The sequence below is a fragment of the Mus pahari genome, chromosome 17 (genome assembly GCF_900095145.1).
Source record: "Mus pahari chromosome 17, PAHARI_EIJ_v1.1, whole genome shotgun sequence".
In the NCBI taxonomy this organism is placed as follows: Eukaryota; Metazoa; Chordata; class Mammalia; order Rodentia; family Muridae; genus Mus; species Mus pahari.
Genome location: NC_034606.1, coordinates 9,736,972 through 9,761,266, shown reverse-complemented (window position 1 = coordinate 9,761,266; position 24,295 = coordinate 9,736,972). Strand labels below are relative to the sequence as shown.

The 24,295-nt window shown below is 38.7% G+C and overlaps 1 protein-coding gene across 5 annotated transcripts in view; it reads left to right on the top strand.

Annotated features, from left to right (window-relative positions):
* Window positions 1-24,295, top strand: part of Rspo2 (R-spondin 2) — a 140,827-nt gene that overhangs the window by 76,161 nt on the left and 40,371 nt on the right. For 4 of the 5 annotated variants that reach the window (XM_021217019.2, XM_029547742.1, XM_029547740.1 and 1 more), the window contains 2 exons: window positions 8,802-8,945; window positions 11,072-11,260. In XM_021217019.2, the coding sequence (XP_021072678.1) occupies window positions 8,802-8,945; window positions 11,072-11,260 (333 nt within the window). The remainder of the gene's footprint in view (window positions 1-8,801; window positions 8,946-11,071; window positions 11,261-24,295) is intronic. The other variant, XM_029547741.1, reaches the window with a different exon arrangement.

The following is a 24,295-nucleotide window of genomic DNA, read 5'->3' as shown; positions in this document are numbered from 1 at the left end:
GCTGCTGGCATCTTTATTTACCAGTCAGAACCATCATCGGGCAGGATCCATCAATGTTTTACATGAGGATGTGCAAACAATTTTAGAGACCCAAATCAACATAAGAATACAAGCAGCATTAGGCCAAACCCACTACAACTATTGTTTGAATATTTTATCCCAGCTTAAAGTGAAACTGGAACTTTTTCTTCTGTTTTGAGTTACAATTATATAATCATTGCAGGGGCAGGGGTATAGGGAACTTTCGGGATAGCATTTGAAATGTAAATAAAGAAAATAATAATTAAAAAAAATAATTAAGTCATGTTAAAAAAAAAACATTTAGCCTTGAAAGATCAAAGTAGTCCTCCTACTAGGTATGGTCGAACAGCATTAGTTATGTCATTGTGATGGGAAGCATTATGGCTAAGGCATCAGTAATAAATGGGCTGTGTCAGGGTTTGTTTTAGTTATTTGCTCATTTGTTTGGAGATAGCATCTCTCCACATAGCCCTGACTGGTCTCAAGTTTTGTTCTTCAAGCCTCAGCCTTCTGATTGCTAACATTATAGACATTCGCTAAAATATGTGGCATCATCAGAGTTTTTTATTAGCTGTTTCCTTCAGTACAGGGTCTTCACCTGTGTACCTACACTTGGAATGTGAGTACTGGCAACTGAACTTGGGGCATTCTCTCTGACCACAGCAACATTCCTTTTAAAAGGCTTATACCACCTTGTATTCTATGCTTCTTTGGAAAGTAAAGCATTGACTGGAGATGTTTTTGGGTTTTTTTTTTTTTTCTGTTTCTTTTTTTTTCCAGAGACAATTTCTCTGTAGACCTGACTGTCGTAGAATTTACTTTGTCCACCAGGCTGGCCTCAAACTCAGAAGATCTGCCTGCCTCTGCCTCCCAAATGCTGGAATTAAAGTTATGCACCACTATGCCTGGTCCCATGTTGTGGCTACTTTTGTGTACCAATAGAGTTTCAACAGAGACCTTATGGTCTATATTCTATAACATATACCCTTAAGTTCTGTACCCTTGCTATAAGTCTGTGTGGAGCATGAAGGAATTGAGAGATTCTTTTTGTATCCATTGGGCAGATGTCAGGTGGAGGATCTCTCTAAGTAGACACTTAGATTTTCCTTTCAGCTGGGCAGAGAAAATTGCCTTTTGCAACATTCCAATTGGACACTTTCCAGTGGGTACTCAGGTCTGAAGTTTATTACACTGTTCTGGATTCACCTTAAGATTATGGGGTGACAAGTTTCCAAACTAGGAAGAGCACAAGGAGTGACCAAGATGATGAACTGTCTGCTGGCAAGAATTCAAAATCTGATATGAAATATTAATTTGTCTTATAATTCAAATTTTCTTCTTGTCGATTTGACTTCGAGGTTGTTGTCTTTCTCCGATCTTCCTTAAATGGAAACACAAATCCCTTTAGAGCCTGGCATTGCATTCCCTAAGGAACATGTTCTTTCATTCCATCTGTTTGGAATGCAGTTTCAAGAGAAGAAGCCAATATCTTTATCTGACTACTTAGTTTTATATCAGATTGAATGTTTCTTTGTTGTTTTTTTTTTTTTTGTGAGTAGAAAAGATAGCATATTTAAAATAGTGTAGAGATATCGGCAATGTAAATCACAAATTTGAATTTGGTGCTTACATGCATAAAATAAATTTTAAAGACTTAAAAATGAGTCTGTGAAAAAAAAAAACCTGTTTGACAGCGTATATATTTCTAGGAATCAAATTAAAGTATGCCTAGCATGGGAGGGCATGCCTTTCATTGTACACCAAGAGGCAGAGGCAGGATTGTGAGTGTTAGATCAACCTTGGTGACATAGTAAGAGACTGTGTCAAAGAGGAATACTATGGAAGATACAAGGTAGAATTGTATACCTATCTCCAAAGTAACCTATTTCTGTGCTGAGTTCATTCACCTGACCTGGTTATACTTTGACATTAGTTTACCTAAGCCAGGGCTTTAATGTGTTAGAGAATTAAGTTAGGTGTCCCCTTCCTCTTTAGTGAGGAATGTAGGGATAGAAAGGTTTCTCCTTGGCCATCTTTCCCTTACCTAGAAGTTGCTTTGAGTCCTTGTATCTAATACTCAAAGTCGATGACTTTCCATCAAGGTGTGTATGTATACATGTGCGCACGCGCATGCATGTGTATAGGTCTGTGTGTGTTTGTGACTGGATGTACATGTAGCTTCAGAAAACTAACCTTCTGGTAAGACAGCTTTAGGGGAAAACCATCAGGACCCTTAATTCCTGATGTTCACCAAGAACAAGTAACCACCAATCCTCATTACTTGTTCTCCTTCTGCTGCCTATTCTTTTTCTGAGGTTATCATCCTATCCGACGACCTTGTGTCTCCTATTGCATGCTGGGATGACTGTACTTGATCACAACTGGTTGATTACTTCACATCAGCATCTCATTTCAGAGTAGAGAGGCACTACTTTCTGAAGGTATCTAGTCCCCAAGTCATAGCTGTATCAATCAAAGAGCACCCACTCTCCAGGAATTCCTGAGATTTCTCTGCTCATTATAGGGTAAAAGTGAAAAGAAGTTAAAGGGATGACTTATTTCGAAAACAGCAAAATTAGACTTTCAGGAATATTTTTACTTTGTAAACATTGACAGCGACATAAACTAAAGAGTCTTAAAATTGCATATTTTTAGACATCTCTAATAATTTTAAATGCCACTGTGTAACACTCCTTCTCCAAACCGGCAACAGATTATAAATATCCCTCAGTAAAGAATTTAAGTTAGCAAAATACGTATTTCTAACATGTTTGTCCATTAATTTCATCACAATATGAATTGATAAAACTACAATCTAAAAAGCTAAATTCACATTAGTTTTTGCTATGGAGTTTAGCTACACACTGCTCCTCAGGAGTTTTAGTGCATTTCAGACTAAAGAAAATAAAGGGCAATACTCACATTTTCATGTTTAGAGCTCAAATACTTGTCGGACAATGTAGAGAAACAGCACTACTAAGTTAATAGACATCCCTGCTGAAGTCGGGGGAAACTCAGTAGGATCAGTTCAAGTCAAAATACCCTTTACCAGTGAGCACAAGTAATATGAATGTGGTCCGATTATCTTAAGAATGGGACACCTGGATCAGAGGCACAGCTGTGACACTGATGAGATAACTGGCTATTCCAGCTGTACTGTGGGAAGCAAGACCTGAGGACAGATCCTCTTACAAGACTATGGGCAACTTGGTAAGATTAAGATTTTCTTTGTCTTAATGACCCTAAATCTTCTCTTACTGAGAGAACATATTTGTCATTCCAGTACTGAAAAGATTGAGACAGGACTGCCATGAGCTCAACCAAACTGGGCTTCATAGAAAGATTGTATGTTGGGGTGGGGGGGAGGGAAGGAGGAAGGGAGAGAGGGGAGTGAAGGAGGGGAAGAGGGCAGAGGGAGGGGGAAGGGGAGAGGGAGGGGTAGGAGAGGAGAAGAAGGGAATAAACAAATGAACTTACTAACTAGAACAAGATAATGAAAGGAATGTCAAAAGTTTCAAAATACTTCATATAGAAAAATGACTTTCATTAATACATAGTTAATCATCAATGCAATGGAAATTTAAGTGAATATGTGACAAGGAAAATAAATGACAAGCATATTTAAAGACTATTCTCTATAAGAAATATTAGTTTTACTGTTGCATCTGTCATTTGTTGCATACACACACACACACACACACACACACACACACACACACACGTGCACACACAGCTTTCTAGTATTAAGTAGTCACATTATTATTCAATTGCTTGCCTTTCTTGAGGTTACTCATCCATCAGGTCTCCTAGTCTTTGAGGGTTTCTATCTGTCTAAATGAGGAAACGAAGTAGCCATGGAAACAAAGTATTCATTATATTTTGGCCAGTTTGCTCCTGTGCTTGGGTATCAGTAGAAACTAGACACTATTCTTCTTCAAGTCCCTAACCTTGAACCCGATTTTAATCTTAATAACTTTTAATTGTTAAGTATTTAAAAGCCCCGTAAAATGTAGACAACTTATGTTCTTGAACCACAGCTTCTGAACAAGCACCCCCCAGCTCTGAACTGTTCCCCAGAAACATCTCACAGGCCACTTGTGTTTCTCCCCCCCCCCCCCCGCTGCTTCCACAACTCCACATTTTCAAGGCTGTATGTTTCTAGGATAGGGAGTTTCCGGAGGGGAGAGCTGGAGAGGGGATAACATTTGAAATGTAAATAAAGAAAATATCCAATAAAAGAAAAAAATTATGTGGATTATTAGTAATTCACATATTGACTGTTCTGATAAAATAAATATCAAATGCCTCAAAAGAGGGGGGGGGGGAAGAGATGTACTTAGTGAAACCAGCCCAACATCCACAGTATACATTACCTGTGTTACTGTGATATCACTCTCTCAATCTCAGTTGTTTTCAGGTATTTTCTAGTTATTCCTGTATGATTTATTTCTTTATAGCAAGAGAGGATGGTTTGTTCAGTTTTTTTTTTTATTTTTTCATATCAATGTTCTGTGCAGAGTACATGCTAATGATTTCCTACTTAGTACTCAGACAGTTAAGAAATTAAGCTTTTAAATGGCATTCATGATTGTTTACTTGGCAAGAGCTAAAATTCCACTCCATATCAAGTACAGTGCTAGATAGGGAGAATTCATAAATTGAAACAAATAAAAACTTAAAGGCAGAACAGCAATGGACCCTTGATCTCAGCCTGTATAGTAGCCAACATGCACATTTCTACTATGTATTCTGTTATTGTTTGATACTGTGTTAGTGCCACGTGGCTGTGGCCCATCACTTTGGCATTGGCATCCCTGGGATAGGGGAATTGAGTGTTAAGGAACTATGTTCTTAGGGTCTGGCAGCATCTTCGGCACATACTAGGTTCTTGGGGGAATGCTTGGTATGAACTAGACTACAGTATAATTTGAAAACTGTTACTTTAGAGACGGTATGGTGTGGAGTTGGGAGGGCAGGCAAGGGGGCTGCCCAGCGTGCTTTTCTGTTTCTTGGCTAGGATAAGCCCTTGTGGCCAAATGACAGCCCTGTCAGCCTACGTTTGGCCACAGTTTCACTTGGAAAGTAATTTAACTTAAACCAATATTGGCAGTCCTCACTTGGTGGATTGCATTTTTGAGGAGGCACTGTAATGAAGAAGCATGTAAGTTGGCTAAAGTAGGTTCTTACATTTCTGAACAAGGACTTTAAACACATACTTTTACAGCAAAAGCCTATGCTTAGTAGATTTTGATATACCTATTACATAGTATAAATTTTCAAAGGTTAAACCAGCTACTGCATTTCCCATTGGCCTTTAAATGGTGTTTAACCCATTACATTTATGAGTTACAAAGAGGTTTCCTGAAACACCTACAAGAAAGAGTTAACACATTGACCCTTCTGATGGAGTGAGCCTGTCATGCCTTTAGGGGAGAAAGAAAATTTCTATATGTTCTTGAAAACTTTTCTGTAATGTTTTAAAATTTTATTTAGAATGATTTTTATATGGAAAGAAAGAATTAGTGAAACTTAGTTTTTAAAGGAGGGTAACAAACTTATGTGGTTCTGGGGAGATGGTTCCTGGCTGAATGTATGTCTGTGAGTTCCCCAAAGGGATCATTCTCCCACTCAGAAGTATTGCCTCTTGGAGACCTGGCTGGATTGCGAGGGGGGACCTGGGGCTGCTGAAAATGGTTTTCACGTGCTGCAGGACATCAGGGTGGAGTTTCTGGGGGAAAGTGGCTTGTACATTGCTAATTCACAAGGCCTTTGGTTTAGAGCTACATGCTAAGTCTGTGATGTAAACTGTGAATCCATAGAATCCAGGAGGGCCAGCCAAACTCTAGATATGTGCTTTCAGCACCAGTCATAGCATTTAAAGAATGCTTCATTGCATAGATAATATTTTAGGGTATTCTTTTCATATAATGGAAGGGTTAAGTGTTACAGAACATTAGGAACAGGACCTGGCAAGGAAAGATGAAACAACCATAGAGTTAGTTTGAAGGTTAAAGCAGATTTGGTAAAATTAAAGCTCTAGCTTTGTGTTCAAATCTAGAAAAGGCTGAGACATGATCTAAAATGTCATTTGTTTTTCCTTGTTGATATCAAAAGTGCTATCTCATAGTGTTACACAGAGGCTTTTTTGTAAACCCAGGTAGCTTATTAAACTGTCTATTTTAAATAATTGTTTCTGTTATTTTCATTATATTAGTCAATTCCACTTACAAAGGTTTCACTTAATTTAGGAACAAATAGCGCTTTTTGACACTTCATAACTCTACTGCCCTTCCCTCATATTAACTCCCCTATGTACTTTGCATGAACATATGCATGCGTACCCTGGTACATATGTCTTTGTTGTCTCATGTTACATATAACTTGTAGCCTGCCTTTTTATTCCAGTTCACAATAGGCCATTAGCACTTACTCTGAATCATTTGTTCGACATTCCCAGTGTGCTTTTTTAATGGTTAAAGTATTCTACTATCAATATATCAAATGTATCAAATTTGAGAGTACATAATTAAGCTTTCTCCAGCAAGATTTATACCTGAAATAGTCCCAGGGGACTGTACTGAGAATGACAGGCATTTGAGAAATTCTGCCTTCGTGAAGTGGTATCAAGCAAGGAATGGGAAAGAGGAGCTTTATGTAACAATAAAGACCAGTAAAAAGGCTTGGAACTTTCGGGATAGCATTTGAAATGTAAATAAAGGAAATAATAATAAATAAATTAAAAAAATTAATTGCAAATGTTTGTTGCTATAACTTTTTGGCCAAAAGACATAATGGTGCAAACCATATTTAAAAGCAAAATCGGTCCTTGTAGATAATGGCTAATTGATGAAGTGTTGGAACCCTTGCTTTTAAAACAAGGTATATATTTAAAATTACATATGTCCATCACCCTGTTCTGTTTTGTCCTTTGAAATGCTTAGCATGGTTTGGATAATAATTTGTAACAGTAAAGGATTCTTGTCTCTTCAAAAACTGTAGCAAGAAACCTAACAATTTGTGGACATACTGGTCATGTAGTTTGACCATGACCAAAAGGCCTCTGACCAGCTGTAGGCCTCTGTTTATTAAAGTTACAGCATTTGAGGCTACCAATGAATCTTTTATAGGGTAGCAGGCTATACTTCTATACCCACTATTTTCTTCCCCCAGCAAAGAGGCAGTGTCATAATTTAATGGTAGACCTGTAGAGACTTGGCGTTCCCGTTCCAGGTTTGCTGGTGTCTAGGTGCTTTGTGTTCATTTAATGTGCAGATATGTATAGAGGCAAAATGGAAAGGCAGAGAGCTGCCATTTTGTCGTTATGGCTTAGAAATTACCATTATGTAATCTATTTTATTCAACATTTTGCCTTTTCCTTATTTCTGGAATTATTTTCTCCATGTTTGAAAATTTAAGGACACTGCGATTTATTTCAGTTAAATTTTCTACTCCAATTATCTCTTGGTATGTAGGAAATGTATGACTTAAGTCTTTGCAGAATTTTGATGCAATGAATATAGTACTGGGATAGTATTCTTGGAAAAATGGGTGTGGTGCTATTAAACTGGCATATTTTTGGATACTGGTGATCACCACCAGTTAAATCTGTTACAAGTAATAATTGACTACAGACTGTTGAAACCCTGGCCTTTCAGTTAACCAGCCTGCCACCCATCTCCTGTTCTCCTCAGAAAGCACATATAGCTACCTGTGCCTGACACCTATGTCTGGCCCAGAATTCACTGGCTCTGCCAGAAGATCTGATCTAGAATTCAAATCTACTAATTGCTTTCTTTAAACACCTCATTGGAGCATTCTGTCTTTTGGTTGAAAATGCACAGTACTAATTACCCGTTACGTCTATCTTCATATTCTGTGTCAGTGGGTGCATATGTTATTGCAAATCTTTATAATAATCTTGAAAGGTTTGGTGGTCTCTATATGAGAAGATCCCAAGGTCTGGAGAGGCTATTGTCTATTCAAAGTTGCAGAGGCTAATGTCTATTCAAAGTTGCAGAGCTCATGGGGACAAGCCTAGTGTTTGAAACCCGTTCTGGTGGGTCTGTAGTCTGTTTCACAAGCTGTTACTAGCAGCCATTCGAGAAAGGAGACTGGGTTTAGGAGAAGCCCAGTCGGAAACAAAGCAGCCAATGCTCCCTGTGTGACTGTCTCTTAGTGCCTGGGATCCTCCCTTACAAGTTGTGGGTTCCACTCAATGGGAAAGAGTACGTGGAAATATATATAAAGGTCTTGGCACAGTGGAATCTCCACAAAAATGATCTTTTCCTTGCTCACGTGTCACATCATTCTCTGAACAAAAAGGAAGAGAGCATTGCCATGTGCTTTAGGTAACCTACCAGGCATTTAAATATACTTTAAAATTTGATATATTCCTGACTATCTGAAAACAGAAGATACTGACAAGAGTTCCCATTCTGTTTTCTACTGTGGGAGTTTGAAAGGCAGAGCAGATATCAGTCTTAGAAATGATGTAACATAGTTAGAGGGTATTCTATATAATCACCTGCTTTAATCCCATTTGAACTCCCAAACATTTCTGGAGTTTTCTGCTGTCTCAAGCCCTTGGCTGGCACCCTGATCTAGCTTATTAATATGATAAGCTGTTGGGAGAGGTAGGGGTAGATTAGAATGCTATGACATAAATAACATATTTCTCAGATCATTAACATTTTGCTCAGGGTAACCAATGCATTTGTGTGACTGATTTGTAAAATACACAATCTTCTTTAACTACATTTTCTCTTTAACATTGTTTGTAGGATGCAGAATAGAAAACTGTGATTCTTGCTTTAGCAAAGACTTTTGTACGAAGTGCAAAGTAGGCTTTTATTTGCATAGAGGACGCTGCTTTGATGAATGTCCAGATGGCTTTGCACCATTAGATGAGACCATGGAATGTGTAGGTGAGTACTTCATTCAACTTTTAAAATTCAAAATTTCATTGCAAATTTTTATGCCTGTTTCTGAAAATATGTTGGATATAGTCACCCGAAAAGTAAATGGGTTCTGTTGTTCATTAGAACTGAAAAGGGTTTTTGTTTGATGATTTTGAATATTTTTGGCATCATGATGATGGATAGCTTTGTTTCAAAATTTGATAGTTATGTATTTTCCAAGTTAGGCTACTTAAGGGCTGATGAAGTTTATCATCTGTAATATATCCATTTCTTATTATCTTAAGTTATTAGTACTGTTAGAGAAAAACATTTTATTTAGTAGAATAATAAAATGTCCCAGCAGTGTCATGTCAGCCATCCTATTACCTTAGCCGTGCAAGCAAATGAACCATGGACCTTCTTGCTAAGCCATCTGTGTAAAAAACTAAGTTGAAAGAATACCTGTGTGCCGAAATGTATTTTCTTGATGACTGAGTACATTTTACAAAATTTATTAAAGTGAGTTTGCTGTTAACCAAGTTTTAGACCTATAGAATGCATACTTTAATATACATAGTATGAAAAAATAATCATACATTTTAGAGGCTTCCTATGAACTCACATAAAATCCTGCTTTTGTACCAAGTGCAAAGTAGGCTTTTATTTGCATAGAGGCTACTCATTTGATGCATGTTTATAAAATACTGCGTGTGTGCCACTGAATAACAGGTAAATTTGACAAATACATTGATTGATTCTAAACTATAATTTCATGTTCATCTCCCTCAAATTTTACTAGGTACATTATTTATCTGATTTGATGTGCAGTAATCATCAATTATACCTCCCATTTCTTTTTTTTTAAAGATTTTATTTATTATTATATGTAAGTTATTTAGACACACTAGAAGAGAGTGTCATATCTCACTACGGATGGTTGTGAGCCACCATGTGTTGCAGGGATTTGAACACAGGACCTTCGGAAGAGCAGTCAGTGCTCTTGCCCGCGGAGCCATCTTACCAGCCCCCTACTTCCTATTTCTTAAAAGGAGAGATTTTAAAATGGAACGTAACAATTTTTTTACTGTAGAAATGTTGCTGAAATATTTTGCAAACTATTGTGGAGGAAAATTTACTTAAGAGTGTGGTTTGGAAAGAAATGTGATGTAATTGTATTTATGTGTGTTAGTACATGCAGATTATCACTCAATTAAAATCGAGAGAGCCACTATAGCATATATTCTGAGTTGTTGTTTTAGGTTTTAATAAGTTACACCTGTTACAAATTGTGAATGGAAATGTGCATAACATTTCATGACAGAATCCTGTGCAATGGCTTATATATCAATTTTAGAAGGGTTTGAAAAGTTATAGAATTGGTCCTGGTGCCTACTGACTTTGAAAACGTGTGTTAAGTGTAGACTCCAGGCAGGGTTCCTCATGTACTCACAGGGGAATCTTTGCAAGTCTACTAGGAGGCTCAGCTCTGCACACACTCCTCCCATCTCCACCACTACTCTGTAATCTTATAAAAAGGGACAATAAACGTTGCCCATACCTAGGAACTTGTATTATACTGCATAAATATAGAGGTTATGAAATATATCAGCATACTTTTTAACAAATAGATAGAATATGCAAAATCAGAACTGCATGCAGGCACATACACACACGTACACATGTGTGTACACACACACACACACACACACACACACACACACCTACCTCCTTGCCTGCCTCCTAGTACTTAAAACAAACACAGTTATGGATTTGGAGTAGGGCATAGGAAATTAGCCTGTCAGCTTCTAGCTTCTGTCATGGCATGCAGAGAGCCTGTTCTGTTTTAGGTTTTGTCTGTTTAGAGATCATCTTCGAGAGATGATACAGTTTTGTATCTGGGCCTGACCAGCAGTATTCCTTTGAAAACATGACAGATGGAAAGCATGAGGCCTTTAATTACTTATGAGGAATTTATTTGTCTTAGCTGTCAGTGCTCTGTGACTTAAACAACTGTAGTTCCAGAAAGATGAATGCAGATCCCGCAGGTTACATAACCTGCTATTTGATATTTGTAGTGGAGATGATGGATAAAGTCTAATGAAAAGTGGACACCCAACTGCTGTCTGTGTTTGTATCTTTTAAATCTTTATCAGAAGGTTGTGAAGTTGGTCATTGGAGCGAATGGGGAACGTGTAGCAGAAACAACCGCACGTGTGGATTTAAATGGGGTCTGGAAACCAGAACACGGCAGATTGTTAAAAAGCCAGCAAAAGACACAATACCATGTCCGACCATTGCGGAGTCCAGGAGATGCAAGATGGCCATGAGGCACTGTCCAGGAGGTGGGTCTAAACAGTCACACTCATGTGCTGCCTGCTTTCTGAAATTTCCCTTCCTCCCTCTTTCTCCCAATAAATGCTGTTTATTCATGATGGAAACCTGATATTAACATTGGAGATGAGATAAAAATCCTACTTTTTTTTTTTTAAAGAAACCAGTGCTTAAGTTGTGATTTATATGCAGTGAACATTTCATTTGCTGTTATAATAGTTTTTACATAGCTTGAAGGAGTATCAATATGCTTTCAAAAATGAGATTTCTAAATGTGTGGGTTGTGTGTATGAGTCTCTCTGTGTGTATGTGTCTGTGTGTGTGTGTGTGTTTTCAAATGTGCCATAATAAAGGGTTCTTGTGAAATTGGGCCTTTGCAGATGGTGCTCAGAAGAAAGGGCCAACTTTCAGTTGAGAAGAGTTTAGATTAGAAAGGTTTATAGAATCTGTAAAATTATCTGCATCATTACTAGTTGAAGATGACAACTTAAAATAAACTTACCCAAACACCGGGAGGAAACAACCCTGCCTTAATGTTACCACAATTAGCCCTGTCTCTTTGTTTTGATAATAATTTGTAGAAAACAGCTACTGGTATGTGTGTGCTTAACTCTTTGTAATAATTATACTGATTTGCAGTCATTATTCTATAATAAGTAGATTAGGCTCATTTGGAAATTAGGAGAGGAGTATCTAGCGAGGTGTTGGACAACACAGAACCAGGAGATCAAAATGCAGTTCTCGTGTGTATGTGTTTTTGGGTTGTGAATACACGTGTGTTTGTCACATGTGTATGTGTACATGTATGTGCATGTGGAGGCCAGATGGCAACATTAGGCATTTCTCTTTATTGTTTCAAACTTTTACAGGCATGGCCCCATACTGACCTGGAACTCACTAATTTTGCTAGACTGTTTGGCCAGCAAGGCCCTAGGACCTGCTGTCTCTGTGCACTTTCCATAAGGCTAGACTTACTGGCATACCTGACTTGTATGTAGATGCTGGGTATATGAACTTTGCTCTTCATAACAGTGCAGCAAGCATATTACTGATTGAGCCATCCAGCATATTCATATGGAATTTCTACAATGGTAGTGTGCTTTGTAGAGCAGTAATCACTTGTTGACACTTACTGTACCACTGGCTAAAGCCATATTGTCACAGATGCAACCGAGGTGGTTTTTTTTTTTTCTTTGTTGTTTGTTTTGTTTTTAAATGTACAAATGTAATTTTTTTTAAAAAAAAGCAAAAGCAAAGTTGTTTTTGGAAAAGTGCCTTTAAAATGATCCAAACATTTGTTTGCCCTCTTCCCCCCTCACCCACTGTTGGTGTGTAACTTTCCAACCTTTTAACTCAAGCCCAGAAGGAGACCAAAGACCACATAGCTGTGTAAAGTGAGTTTATATCGGCACTCTGCTGCCTCATAGAGACTGTCTATGATCCATGGAGAAAGACGAAACTCTGAAGACTGGACGCCTCCAGCTGGCCTCCGAGGACGATTAGATCCAGATTCAGAAGCTCCTGTGGAGGAGCCGGGTTTTCCTCCTGAATTAGTCTTGCTTTTCCTTACTGGGCCTTTGAAACAAAGTTTTTTGGGGTCTGCTTTTCACTAACAAGGATGGTTTTGTTCACTTAAAGTGGGTATTTTTCAGTCAAAATATAAGAAAATATTTTCTTACAAAACTAATAAGCCATGTCTTGGATAGCTGAGAGCATTTAACCTGCAACCTTTTGCCTAAAAGCAAACCTGATGTATTCAGGTATTGAAAAGAAAGACTTTCTTTGTTGTATATTGTTTATATAAGTGTCCCCTCCCCCCACTCCTTTTCAGGCAACATGGTCCTGCAATTGTGGTTTACGTTAATAGCAAAAATTAAGCTGAAAATATTCTGGTAACAAACATGCTTATGTGTAATAAGAGCCCTGATACCCCTCTACCCTTTGCAGCCTTTTATTTTTCTGGCCTTAGTCATGACTGAGAATTTTCTAGAGAACGGATAGGTTGTTAACCATAATGTTTATTACATTTGCATTATTTGTGCCGCCAACAGTTACCATCTTAATGGAATATGATTGACTCTACTGATAAATTATGCCACAAAAAATTGCTGAAGCCTGATTTGCTAGTTTTTTTTTTCCTTCAAACAAGTGAATCAGAGATAGATTCTAGTTTAAACTTTATTTAGGTTTTAACCATATTTTTCCCATTAAGCACTGCTCTAGTCTCTGCAGCTATCTAATGTTCAGTTACTAACATGATTTTTTTTTTTGTCTAAATGTCAAATAGCAAACATTCATGTCTTTATAATAGAGTTTCAAAGATATGCTGGAACTTGCTTTATTGTTTGATTTAAAGGCAAATAAACTAAATTAGTAGAAATTAAGGGCTGTGTAATAAAATGACTTCTGATTACAAATGTAGGATATAAGAACTAAGAAATTAATTGTGGAACGTGAGCAGCGGTTGCTAAAAATTGGCATAACCTCCAGTGAAGAGTTCCACCTTGCCTCAGGTGAGAGTTGGGGAAAGTCCCTTTCTTCAGCTGGTCATGCTGATTACAGGAAGAATGGAGAAGAAAACCGTGTTATTCCCCCCTTCCATCTTGATTTGATTTCAGTGATCTGCTTTGACAAACCATGCAAAAATGTAAGTCGTAATCAGGTTGGAAATACAGGCATTTTTCAGATCTTTTCAACATATGTATGGATTTTTCTCCCGTTGGAGCCAATCTTAACCTGATTGCACTCAAATGCAGCCTGGGCCCCCTTCACACTGGAGTACAGGCATATTAAAATCAGCTGCTTTCGATTACGGAAAGGCCGGAGTTAGAGGTCAGCATCGTGGAATAGCTGCTGCGTGTCTAAGATGTTACACTGAAAGCTATTACATAGGAGAAAATGAACAACTAGGAAAGTAAAACTAACAAGAAAATCATCTCGGTGTAATAATCTAGCATTCTAGTTTCTTACCCATCACAGCCTGATCTGTCTGTGAGGAGCAAAAGGAGAAAGCTAGATAGAAATTTTAGTAGATGTATTTGTGCTAAAGTATCCATTTCATTTCTAAACTTTTGGTTTAGGTCGGTTGCCTTTTCTTCGACTATGAATGAAACATGTACGATTTCTTGGACTTTCCTATCAGTTCTCAGAGGTTTGTTCTATGCTCTTGGTGTCTACATCCTATCAACTCATAACTTTTGTGACCCCCTGACAAGTCACGTAATCCTTCTTGGCTTTTATTTCCTCATTTATAAACTGAAAATACTGATGGGGGAGGTCTCTAAGATTTAGACATTTTCTAAACTCTAGCGATTGCAGGATTAATTGCTAAAAGGAGCAGGTGAGGTCTGTGGTTTCCCTATAGAAGACAAGGAAAAGAGCCCAGAGTGATTGTGGAGACGACCATGTTTCAGGTAGTTGTTACCCTGAACATGTGATGAGCCATCTGCAATTGGTGGGTTTCATTCTCCTGCTCCAAAAATGACTTCTGAGTATTCAACCTTCAAAGACTAAAGAAGGGTTATTTTAAATGTAGGTGTCACTGCAGGCTTAGCTACCAAAGAGGGGAAGTGTAACGAAGGAACAAAGAAGAGACGAGGGAGAAGAAACCACAAGAAGAAGAAAAAAAGACAAGACAATGAATTGATAGTGTCTTTGGGAAACAAGTGGGAAGAAGAGTGGACCCCTGAAGAGTTAAGTTGTACTTGCTATAGATACAGCCATCCTTTCCCACCTCCCCAGTGTTAGGTTTCATCCTGGTGGGAAGAGTATAGTTTAGTAATAGCTCAAAAACTCTGGATGGGAGAAATTTCAAGTCTCGTTTAAGTTGTATATTAGGTAGCATTTTAAGAGAAAAAGATAAACGGGCTATTATATATTTGAATGATAAGTGGGAAAACAACCACAAGATGTTAAAGATGGTGATGGAAGAGACAGAGACAAAGACAGAGAGAGGCACAGGGGCAGGGAACCTTGTGGCGTTAATTCTTTCCTACCCTTTCTATTCCAGGGAGCAAAGTCAGGTTCTGTTTACTTGTTTAAGTAGCTCTCTGGCTCTAACAGCAAGTTTCGTTAATGTTTGTTGATTAGCGTTTATTCTATCGCTTAAAGAATTCTTGAGTTTTTCTTAGAAATACTAACTCTGTAGTCAAGAAGTAAATGGATGAGCCTATATAATTTCCTTGTAGGCTTAGGCTGTATAGGGAAGAAAAGAAGGGCAAGGAGAGCTTTCCCTGAGGTATGCTGACCTGGGTTGGATATTTAGAGAGAGGCGAGAGTTGATGTTTGGTCAGGGATCTGAGGGAAGGTGGTCCTATGAAGATCAGGGATGCATGTGTTGTAGTTGTTGACTCGATGACTATTTTAATATTTTTGGTTCTCCCATAATATTTTGGGGAGGGAGGATAGTCCAGTGAGTGCCAGGGAGGCTCTGACTGGCCCTTAGTGGGAGTAGAGTTTGACCAAAGTCTTGCTTCGCAGGAAGGCTGAGTTTTTTGTGGCCTTTCCTTGTTCCTGTAGTGAAGGTTAAAGGAAAAGCCACAACTGTATTGCATCACCAGGAACCCAAAACTTAATGCTACCTCCATTCCTTCCTGACATCCTGCTATGTAGAATAACAAGTGAGGTGAAATCCAGACATCATCTTTCATATTTGCCGAAGCATGGGACCACTAACTGTGCATAGACTCATACTCTATGAAAACCCTACCCTCCTATAATTTTAGTGTTTCTGGTCTTCACTTCACCAGGGTATGCGGCCTCAAGACTGTCCATTCATATCAACTGCTTCAGGGTCAGCTTTCTGGAAGAGGCTGATTGGTGTGTGTGTGTGTGTGTGTGTGTGTGTGTCCTTTAGCATCAATTGCACATATGATAGATCTGTACCCATCATTGCCTTTCTTTCAAACACTTCAGTAATCAGCCTCTTAGGTGATGCTCTGACAGATCCTCAGTAGCTTTCTGTATTTGGTGTTGTGACCGCCTGTGCTCACTGTTAGTTTGTCATAGTGTAATTCTTTCAGCCACACTTGTTTTCTTAGCAATATGTCAACAAGGTAAATATGAAGCCTGCTACTATATTTACTATTTCAATTTGAAAATAATTAATCCTGATTATGGACATTATCTGATTCTTGTCTACTACTTTACTTTCAGAAGTAGTTCTTAAGTTAGTAGGAAGCAAGTGACAATTTTATTTAGCAACTTAGAGTCTTAAGTTCTATAAACATTTACTTTTAAAAGGTGACAGTAAGACCTCACTAATCTCTCTCTCTCTCTCTCTCTCTCTCTCTCTCTCTCTCTCTCTCTCTCTGTGTGTGTGTGTGTCTGTCTCTGTGTGTGTGTCTCAACTTTATTTACCAATCTGTCCATCTACCTAGAAAACAAAATCTATCATCTAAGGATTCTCTTGGATCAGGTGCAGAGACAACATGGCCCANTGTGTGTGTGTGTGAGTGAGTGTGTGTGTGTGTATAAACTGACAGTCTCATGTAGACAAAGCATTAGATAATAGAACCAAAGATGCTTGCAGATGGGGATGAAGTAAACCAAGAACAGGAAGTAAGCACATTGTCTGTAGGACAGGGTCAAGAAAATATGCTTTAGACATGTGTTCTTTATTTCTCTACATTTTGTTTACATTTGAGTTGCAATTTATGTGGTCAGTTTTCTACATGCCAGCCTCAAGAAAGGATTAGGCAAAAATACTTTCCTTCTGAGACTTACACATTGTCAAAGGTGTCGTTAATGCATTTTTTCATCTGAAGCATCTAAACAGATTTTTTTTTCTTTTTAGCGTTTCTCTGTGTTCTGCTAAATACTTTGTTGTATTTCTTTTAGCAATCATTGGTTTGTGTTTGTAGCGATTTTTGAATTAAGTAAATCGTAGTACTTCTGGGTAATTTGTATACATGCATAGTATTTGTAGTGAATGTAAACCTGAAGTTACCCATAGCTGCTACTTTGTAAATGTTAATCATCATCATCATCATCATCATCACCAATCATCCAAAACTGATATACTTTCTCACAAAAAGTTCTGGCTGTAGAGTGTCTAAAACTCCTGTTTTAGGGGCTGAACAGTATCTTGAGAAGTGCCCTTTCTGGACCTTTTTATCATGCCCTGCTTTAAAATTTTTATTTTCTCTTGTTCTTAGAAAATGAGAAGAAGAGATAGCATTGGTACCCTGCAGTTGGTGGTAGTAGAAATTTTCATTGCCATTGTTGTAGGTGGTGGTGTCAGTAGTAGTAGTAGTAGAGTGTGTGTGTGTGTGTGTGTGTGTGTGTGTGTGTGTGTGTGTGTTGTGTATACAGTGCTTAGAAAGCCCAGAGTCTTTTGGAGTGCCACTTCCCAAATGTTTGGATCCTGGTTTGCCCCACTGTTTCAAGTGGTGGTGTACCCGTTGTTGCTGTTTTTTTTAGGTTCATTGACACTCACATAGCTACATGTAAGTTCTGTGGAAATGTGGAATATCAAAGGATCTTCCTGTAGGATAGATGGAAAACACACAGTTTATAGATGGTAAAATGAGGCAAAACTCTGGGCATAGGCATGGGCATGAGAAATATAAGTTCAGGGCTCTTACAGTTCAAAGGAGTGCAATTAGAATCATTTCTCAGTGTTGTTGTGAGACAGTTCAGATGTCACCCTTGCTTGCCCAGAGAGGACAATCAATGAGTGAGCAAGGGAAAGAAGCTACACCTCTGTGCCATACTCGGCACTTCCCATCTGGCACTTCCCATTTCTACCAGACCTAGTTAATCATAGTCTGGGGCACCATGTTCCAGCCTCTTTTATGGGCACTTATAAAAAGAATTTTTCAACTACATGTGCCACCGAAGACCTCAAGTCCAATGTGTAACAAAGCAAAGAGGAAAATTCCAGAGAGCCTTTCTTTCTTTTATGAATTTTACTCAGCAGCAAACTAGTTTGGTCTTAATGTGAAGTAAAACCATTTTTTATGACTCTCCAAAAATAAAAACAACTTTAATAGGACACAAATGGTGTTGGATGTGGACTGTCCACTTTATAGGAGACATCACCTTACCCCCAGGAGACAAGAAAACCCTGCCTAAAAATCCCCTAATATTTCTTAGAAATAATTTTTCCACCATGGACGCCTGTGATCTTTCTGTGGTGTTGATGGAGAATAGGATCAAGTTGGTACACTCACTCGAGTTTCCTGTGCCACCTCTCCAGCTACTGGGCTGAACTCCAGCTGTACTTGTGATTTTCTCCAGGGCTAGAGGCCACAAGAGAACATTTTGTTGGAAAGAAAGGCAGATTTTACTAAAATCCCAGTATGACTCATATTGTCACCATACAGAAATAGCTAAGATGATACAGTTATTTTGCATAACAGGTTTGACAAACATTTTCACTGTTAACATGCAACTATGGAAAGTTTTTGCTGTACATATCAGCATCTTTGTGATACACAGACATAATTTTTCATAGATCTAGTATTTTCTTTTATTTAAGGACTCTGAAGACTAGGAATAAGATATATAAAACTGTCTGACCAAGAGGAGACATTTAATAATTAACACAACATTCTTATATCTTTTTAAATGCCCACCATATTTAGTGAGAGTGTAAAAAGGTACATCACTGCATGGTAAAAAAAAAAAAACCCAAATGTAAAAATATGAGGACAAATAAAGCTCTGAAGACATTGAAGTATGTGCATTTAATTGATGTTGGAGGAGAAGGATTTCCATTATAGAATAAAGTTGAGGTAATTGATACTTCTCACAAAATATCGTAGTTCCATAGGAAGAGACAAACTGAGGAGGTTCCTGCCAGATAAAATACATTTCTCAAATGGAATTCACATCCAGAGCTGTGGATCCTATGGTGGGAGGTGTACTGAAGACTGTGTATGTCACATCTGAGTTCCCAGAAGGCAGATTCATATATCCCTTCATGGAAAATGGAGGGTTTATGATCATGATGACACTCTACAGAGTCGTGGGGAAGATGGAGATAGGACTCTCTGAATTTTCATCATTTTCACTTGACTGGTATCACTCAGAATATTCTTTCAGTGAATATTGGTTTTTGCAGGGCAGGCAAAAGTTTGGCATCTGGAGTATCTCCATATGATACAGCTCTCTTGGCCTAGGGATGCACAGCTGCCCTTGAAACTTGTCATTAAATATGGTATACTCACTAAATGTTAAGGAAGATCTCTCAAGGGACTTCCCTGCACTAATATTTTAAGAAGCCCTTTGTGGTTTTTGTCTCTTTTCCAAGGCTGTTCTTGGATGATTTTAATCTGTATCAAAATTATTAGTTATGAGTAAACCACATGGAGCTTGAGTAGATGCTTCCTCAGTTGAACTCACTTTACTAACTATGGTGTAGACCACCGTCCCAGAGATGATGCTGTGTGAGATCTGCTGTTCTATGAAGTCCAGGATTTTATGATTGCTCTGTCTACATATTCTTCCCACATCCTGAAGAAATGAACAGATGGAGAGAAGGGAGTTATTTAAACAAGAATGATAATCAAGTCAGTGAAGAAGAAAATAGTTATCACATGATAGCAAAAGAACCATATCATAAATGTCAACTGACTCTTATAATAGGATCTGATATTCAGTTGGAGGGGAGATTATTAGTTATCAGGGCTGAGGAAGATCTCTGGAGAGCAGGGATGGCTAGAAGCCTTGTGTTAAGATTTGTTGTTGTTGTTGTTGCCTATTTATTTTTTACTTTATGAGTGTTTGCCTGCTTGTATATATGGATGTGCATTTGTGTATGATTGCTATTCAGGAGGCCAGAGAGGGTGTCACATCCCTTGGAACTGATGTTATAGATGGCTTGGAGCTGCCATGTGTGTGCTGGGAGTTGAACCTTGTTCTTTTCCTGGTTCTGGTGCTCTTAACTACCGAACCATCTCTCTAGGTCTTGAAGTTTTTTCTTACTCACTTCTCTTTATTGAAAATATATTGTTTTCATAGAATATGTCCTGATTATGGTTTCTTCTCCCCCAACTTCTTTTAGTTTCTCCTCACTCTCTTCCCATTTGGCTTTATTCCCTTTGGTCTCATAGTAGAAAACAAACAGGCAACTATGAAATAATAAAAAGTAAGATAGAACAAAACCAACAAGTTGAAATGGGACAAAGCAAATGAACAGGAGATTAAGAAGGGTCAAAGGAAAAGTATGAGAAGCACATATAGACACAAAGACCCACATGTACACATCGGAATCCTAGAAAAACTCACAATCAAAATCCACACTACATACACAAAGGAAGAGGGTTGGGGAATGGAACATTAGGATAAAATATGGAAGCAGAGGTCAGAAGGGGTGAGGGATAGAATATGGGGAAGGGACAGATAAATGACCATTCGAGGTCATATGGAAACCTAGTAGAAACCTCTTAAAATAATACATAATATGCATGCAGAGTTCATCTAAATGAAAACCATCAAATATCAGGAGAGATAGATTCTCAAATTGATCTATCTTGTCTACAAATGAAGCTTCCAGTAACAGGAATGGTATCCATATCATTGAACTGTGGCCAAAAAGCCCCCACGGGAACCCCCAAATAACTTGTTGTTCTCCACAAACTGATGGCAAGGTCATATCACTGACATCTATACAACTCAATGAAAATGGAGAAGTCAAACTGATAACTAGTGAGAGCCTTCAGTAGGGACTGACTAGTGCTCATAGTACTAGAAGGTACTCTGCTACCAAAGAAGAAATGTAAACATTCACCCAGTTACAAACCCTTTTATCTACCATACCTGCTAGACATGCTGGTGTTAGAGTGGCACAATGCTGTGAGAGTAACCAACCATGATCTTAGCAGATTTAAGGTCTACTCCATGAGATGAAACCCATCTGCAACAGTGCCTGGGTGACCAAGAACCTGAGACTAGATAGGCCCAGTACCTAAGGGAAAACCAAATACTTCTGTTTTGCTAAAGGAAAGTAGCCATTAAATGTCTCCTAAGGACATTGTGATATACTCACAGAGCCGTGCCTTGCTCAGTCCAGTACCGTGAACACTAGTTAGCGGGGGTAAAGGCATTAGATAGTTACCAGTTTAACTTCTCTGTGTTCATCGAGTTGTCTTCAGTGATAGGACCTTGCTGTCAGGAAGTGGAGAACAACCAGTAGCCAGAGCAGTAGGGTGAGAATCCGTCTCAGAGACACTTTCTCCTGCAGCAGATGAGAAAGAATGCAGAGACCCACAGCCAATGAGCAGAGCATAAGAGACCTTAGAGCACTCCGTTCTTAATTGGCATGTCCCTGTCCAATCCCTCCCATCAGTTCTCAGAGAACTGTGATAGAGGTGGTGGAAAGATTGTAAGAGCCATAAGGGGAGGGGACACCAAGGAAACAAGGTCCCCTAAACACAGCACGATGGATGGTATGCATGAAGTCACAGTACAGGGCCTGCACAGGTCTGCACCAGATAGGGTTCTGGAGCTGAGAAGAGAAGTGGACACCACCCTCCATCCATAACCCAGAAGGTAGCCCCAGCTGATAACGAATTGCAAATGACAAACTAGTTTTCGCCAATGGAGTCTCACTTGGTATTCAAACTACTCTTATTTAAGTGTAGGCCTTATGCCCAGCAGTAGAGAGATATCCAACACAAAATGAACTCAACATCATCTTTGAAGATTCTCTTGTTTCAAAATGTGATGCCAGGACTTTTTTTTTTTTTTTTTTTTTTTTTTAATGGACATGGTAGAATCTCAGTGTGAGAAAGCCAAACCCTACCGTTAATGGAAGACGCTTTAAGTTGCTGCCTGGGAAGTGTGTCTGTGGCAAGGAGAACTTTGGACTTTGTCTTCTACAGTGGGGAAAGGTCAGGAGACATTTGAAAATGCAGGCATGTTTGTAATAGCCGACTAAAAATCTAAGTGTCTGAATGTTGCCTTAGGAAGGTGTCGGTCGGTGAGAGGATAAACTGTCCATTCTGGACTTGGGGCCCAGCAGTAAGCAGAGGCTGGTTTTAATGGTAGAGTTACCAGCAAATACGTAGGAGTCCTGATGTTTATGCATTTTTCTGTTTGCTTGCTTTTCTAATGAGAGTAGGATTTTGTCTTGGCTTCCAGTCTGCTGTGACCCCTCTGTCTCTGCTTGCCAACTTGCTAAGCCAGGCCATTCCCTGGTTAGTATTTGTGCAACGTTTCCTCCTCTGCTTTTTCCTTTTTCCTTTTTTAATCTAGGCACATTTTGCCTTTACCCCAAGTGAACTGTATCTGTTTCTTACTCGTTTCATTTGCTATTTACCCAGATCCTTGAATGGATTATTCTCTATTTTCTTTTTACTCTGTCATATTATCAGCCTAATGTATTTTCCTTTCCAGCATATTTTTCTTTAGACACATAAATATTATTCAAGTCAAGGATGAAAATGTTCTTGCAAGGCCCGATTTCATCTGTATAATCTAAAATAATCTTATCTGTCATGTTAGTGCTAGGCTCATAGGTTTTAAAGGAATTCTGAGTAAAGTACTGGGTTCAGGGGAGAAGTACGTAGTAGCTGATTTGCTACATTTGTGACACGGGGCAGGAGGAAATGTTTAGCTTACTTGTACTTCAGTTCCTCTTCTCCTATAACCACCCAGTCTGCTCAGGGCTCTTCAGCTGTCATCCTCTGATCTTCCAGCACACACTTGATCATCTTTGATAACTCATTACCTTGCTTCAATTCTACACCTTCAGTAACTTCAGACATAATGAATATCTTGAAAAGCACATACAGGAAATTAATAGAGTTTTAAATTTGATGGAATAACATCAAGTTTCTTAATTTTCTAATATTGAGGCATGTGTAGAATGGGACTAACATGTCACAGCATGGAAGCAGGTTAGGTTTTTGTCACACCTAATTTTTGTCACAAAAAAATCTCGCTTTTTTTTTTTTTTTTTTTTGCTAACACTACCTCCAATGACGTAGTCTGCCCGTGGTACTCACAGTTTTGCTTTCGGCTTATCTCACAGCTTCATGTGATACGTACTAGCTTCTTTCTGAACTCTAGTCTCTCAGTTCATTCATTGGTAGGCATCTCTCCCTAAATGTGCTGCCAGTGTACTCAGTTTACCATAGCTGATATCTAATGTACATCTTCTTTCCCCTGGCTTGGGCATCCCATTTTATAAGCTTCCCAGTATTCCAATGCTCTGAGTCCTTAATACAGTTCTTAGACCCAGACAAACCAGGACTTAAATCTTTGGTCAACACTGAAAGCAAGCAAATTTGAAAAGCATCTTCAGTGTCACTGTCTATGTAATGGGGATAATTACATGTGCCTTTGACGTAAGGTTGTCATGAGGAATACGTAATACCATTCTTTGCTTGTTTTGTATGCAGTAAAGAATAAAATGCATGCTTTTGTTTGTTATGATGCTAGAAATCACATTCACGATCTTCTATGTGCTTGGATGGCGCTTTACCCCAGAGATGCATTACATTTCCCAGCCCACTGTCCTCTATCCTTTAACAAACTAACTACCTACCTAGTCTTGATTCACAATTGGTCACTCATTTTTTCTTTCTATTATTTGTTATTGAAGTCTTTTTGTATCACTTGGTAAGGGGTCTGTATTTCCAAGCCATCTAACTGATAACGTCAGTGTGTTCAAAGCTGACTTGATTTCACTTCACTGTCGGTATGGGTGGTGAATGAGACACTTAAGTTTCAACATTAGTGGAGGCAGTGAGCATCCTCATTAGGGCATAGTACTGAGCAAGCCTTACCTCTATTAGCCTGACCTCATTACCTTTAGAAATGAACACAGAAGTCATACATATTTACTGATTCATTTATCAACTGCCCACTAGGGATGGCAGTTGCAAGATGAATGGTAGAGGTGAATGTTTGCTAACACTGCACAGTGGAGTGCGGACCTGCCGTTGTGAGAGGCCTGTGTCAGCAAAAATGAACAGAGCTGAGAAGGGAAGATAGTATGAACAATGAGACATGTGTATAGCTTAGCAGACATACGTGGGGACAACCTGTCTAAACCAATGCATGTTGCAGAGAGCAAAAGGCCAATCAATGGTTTGACT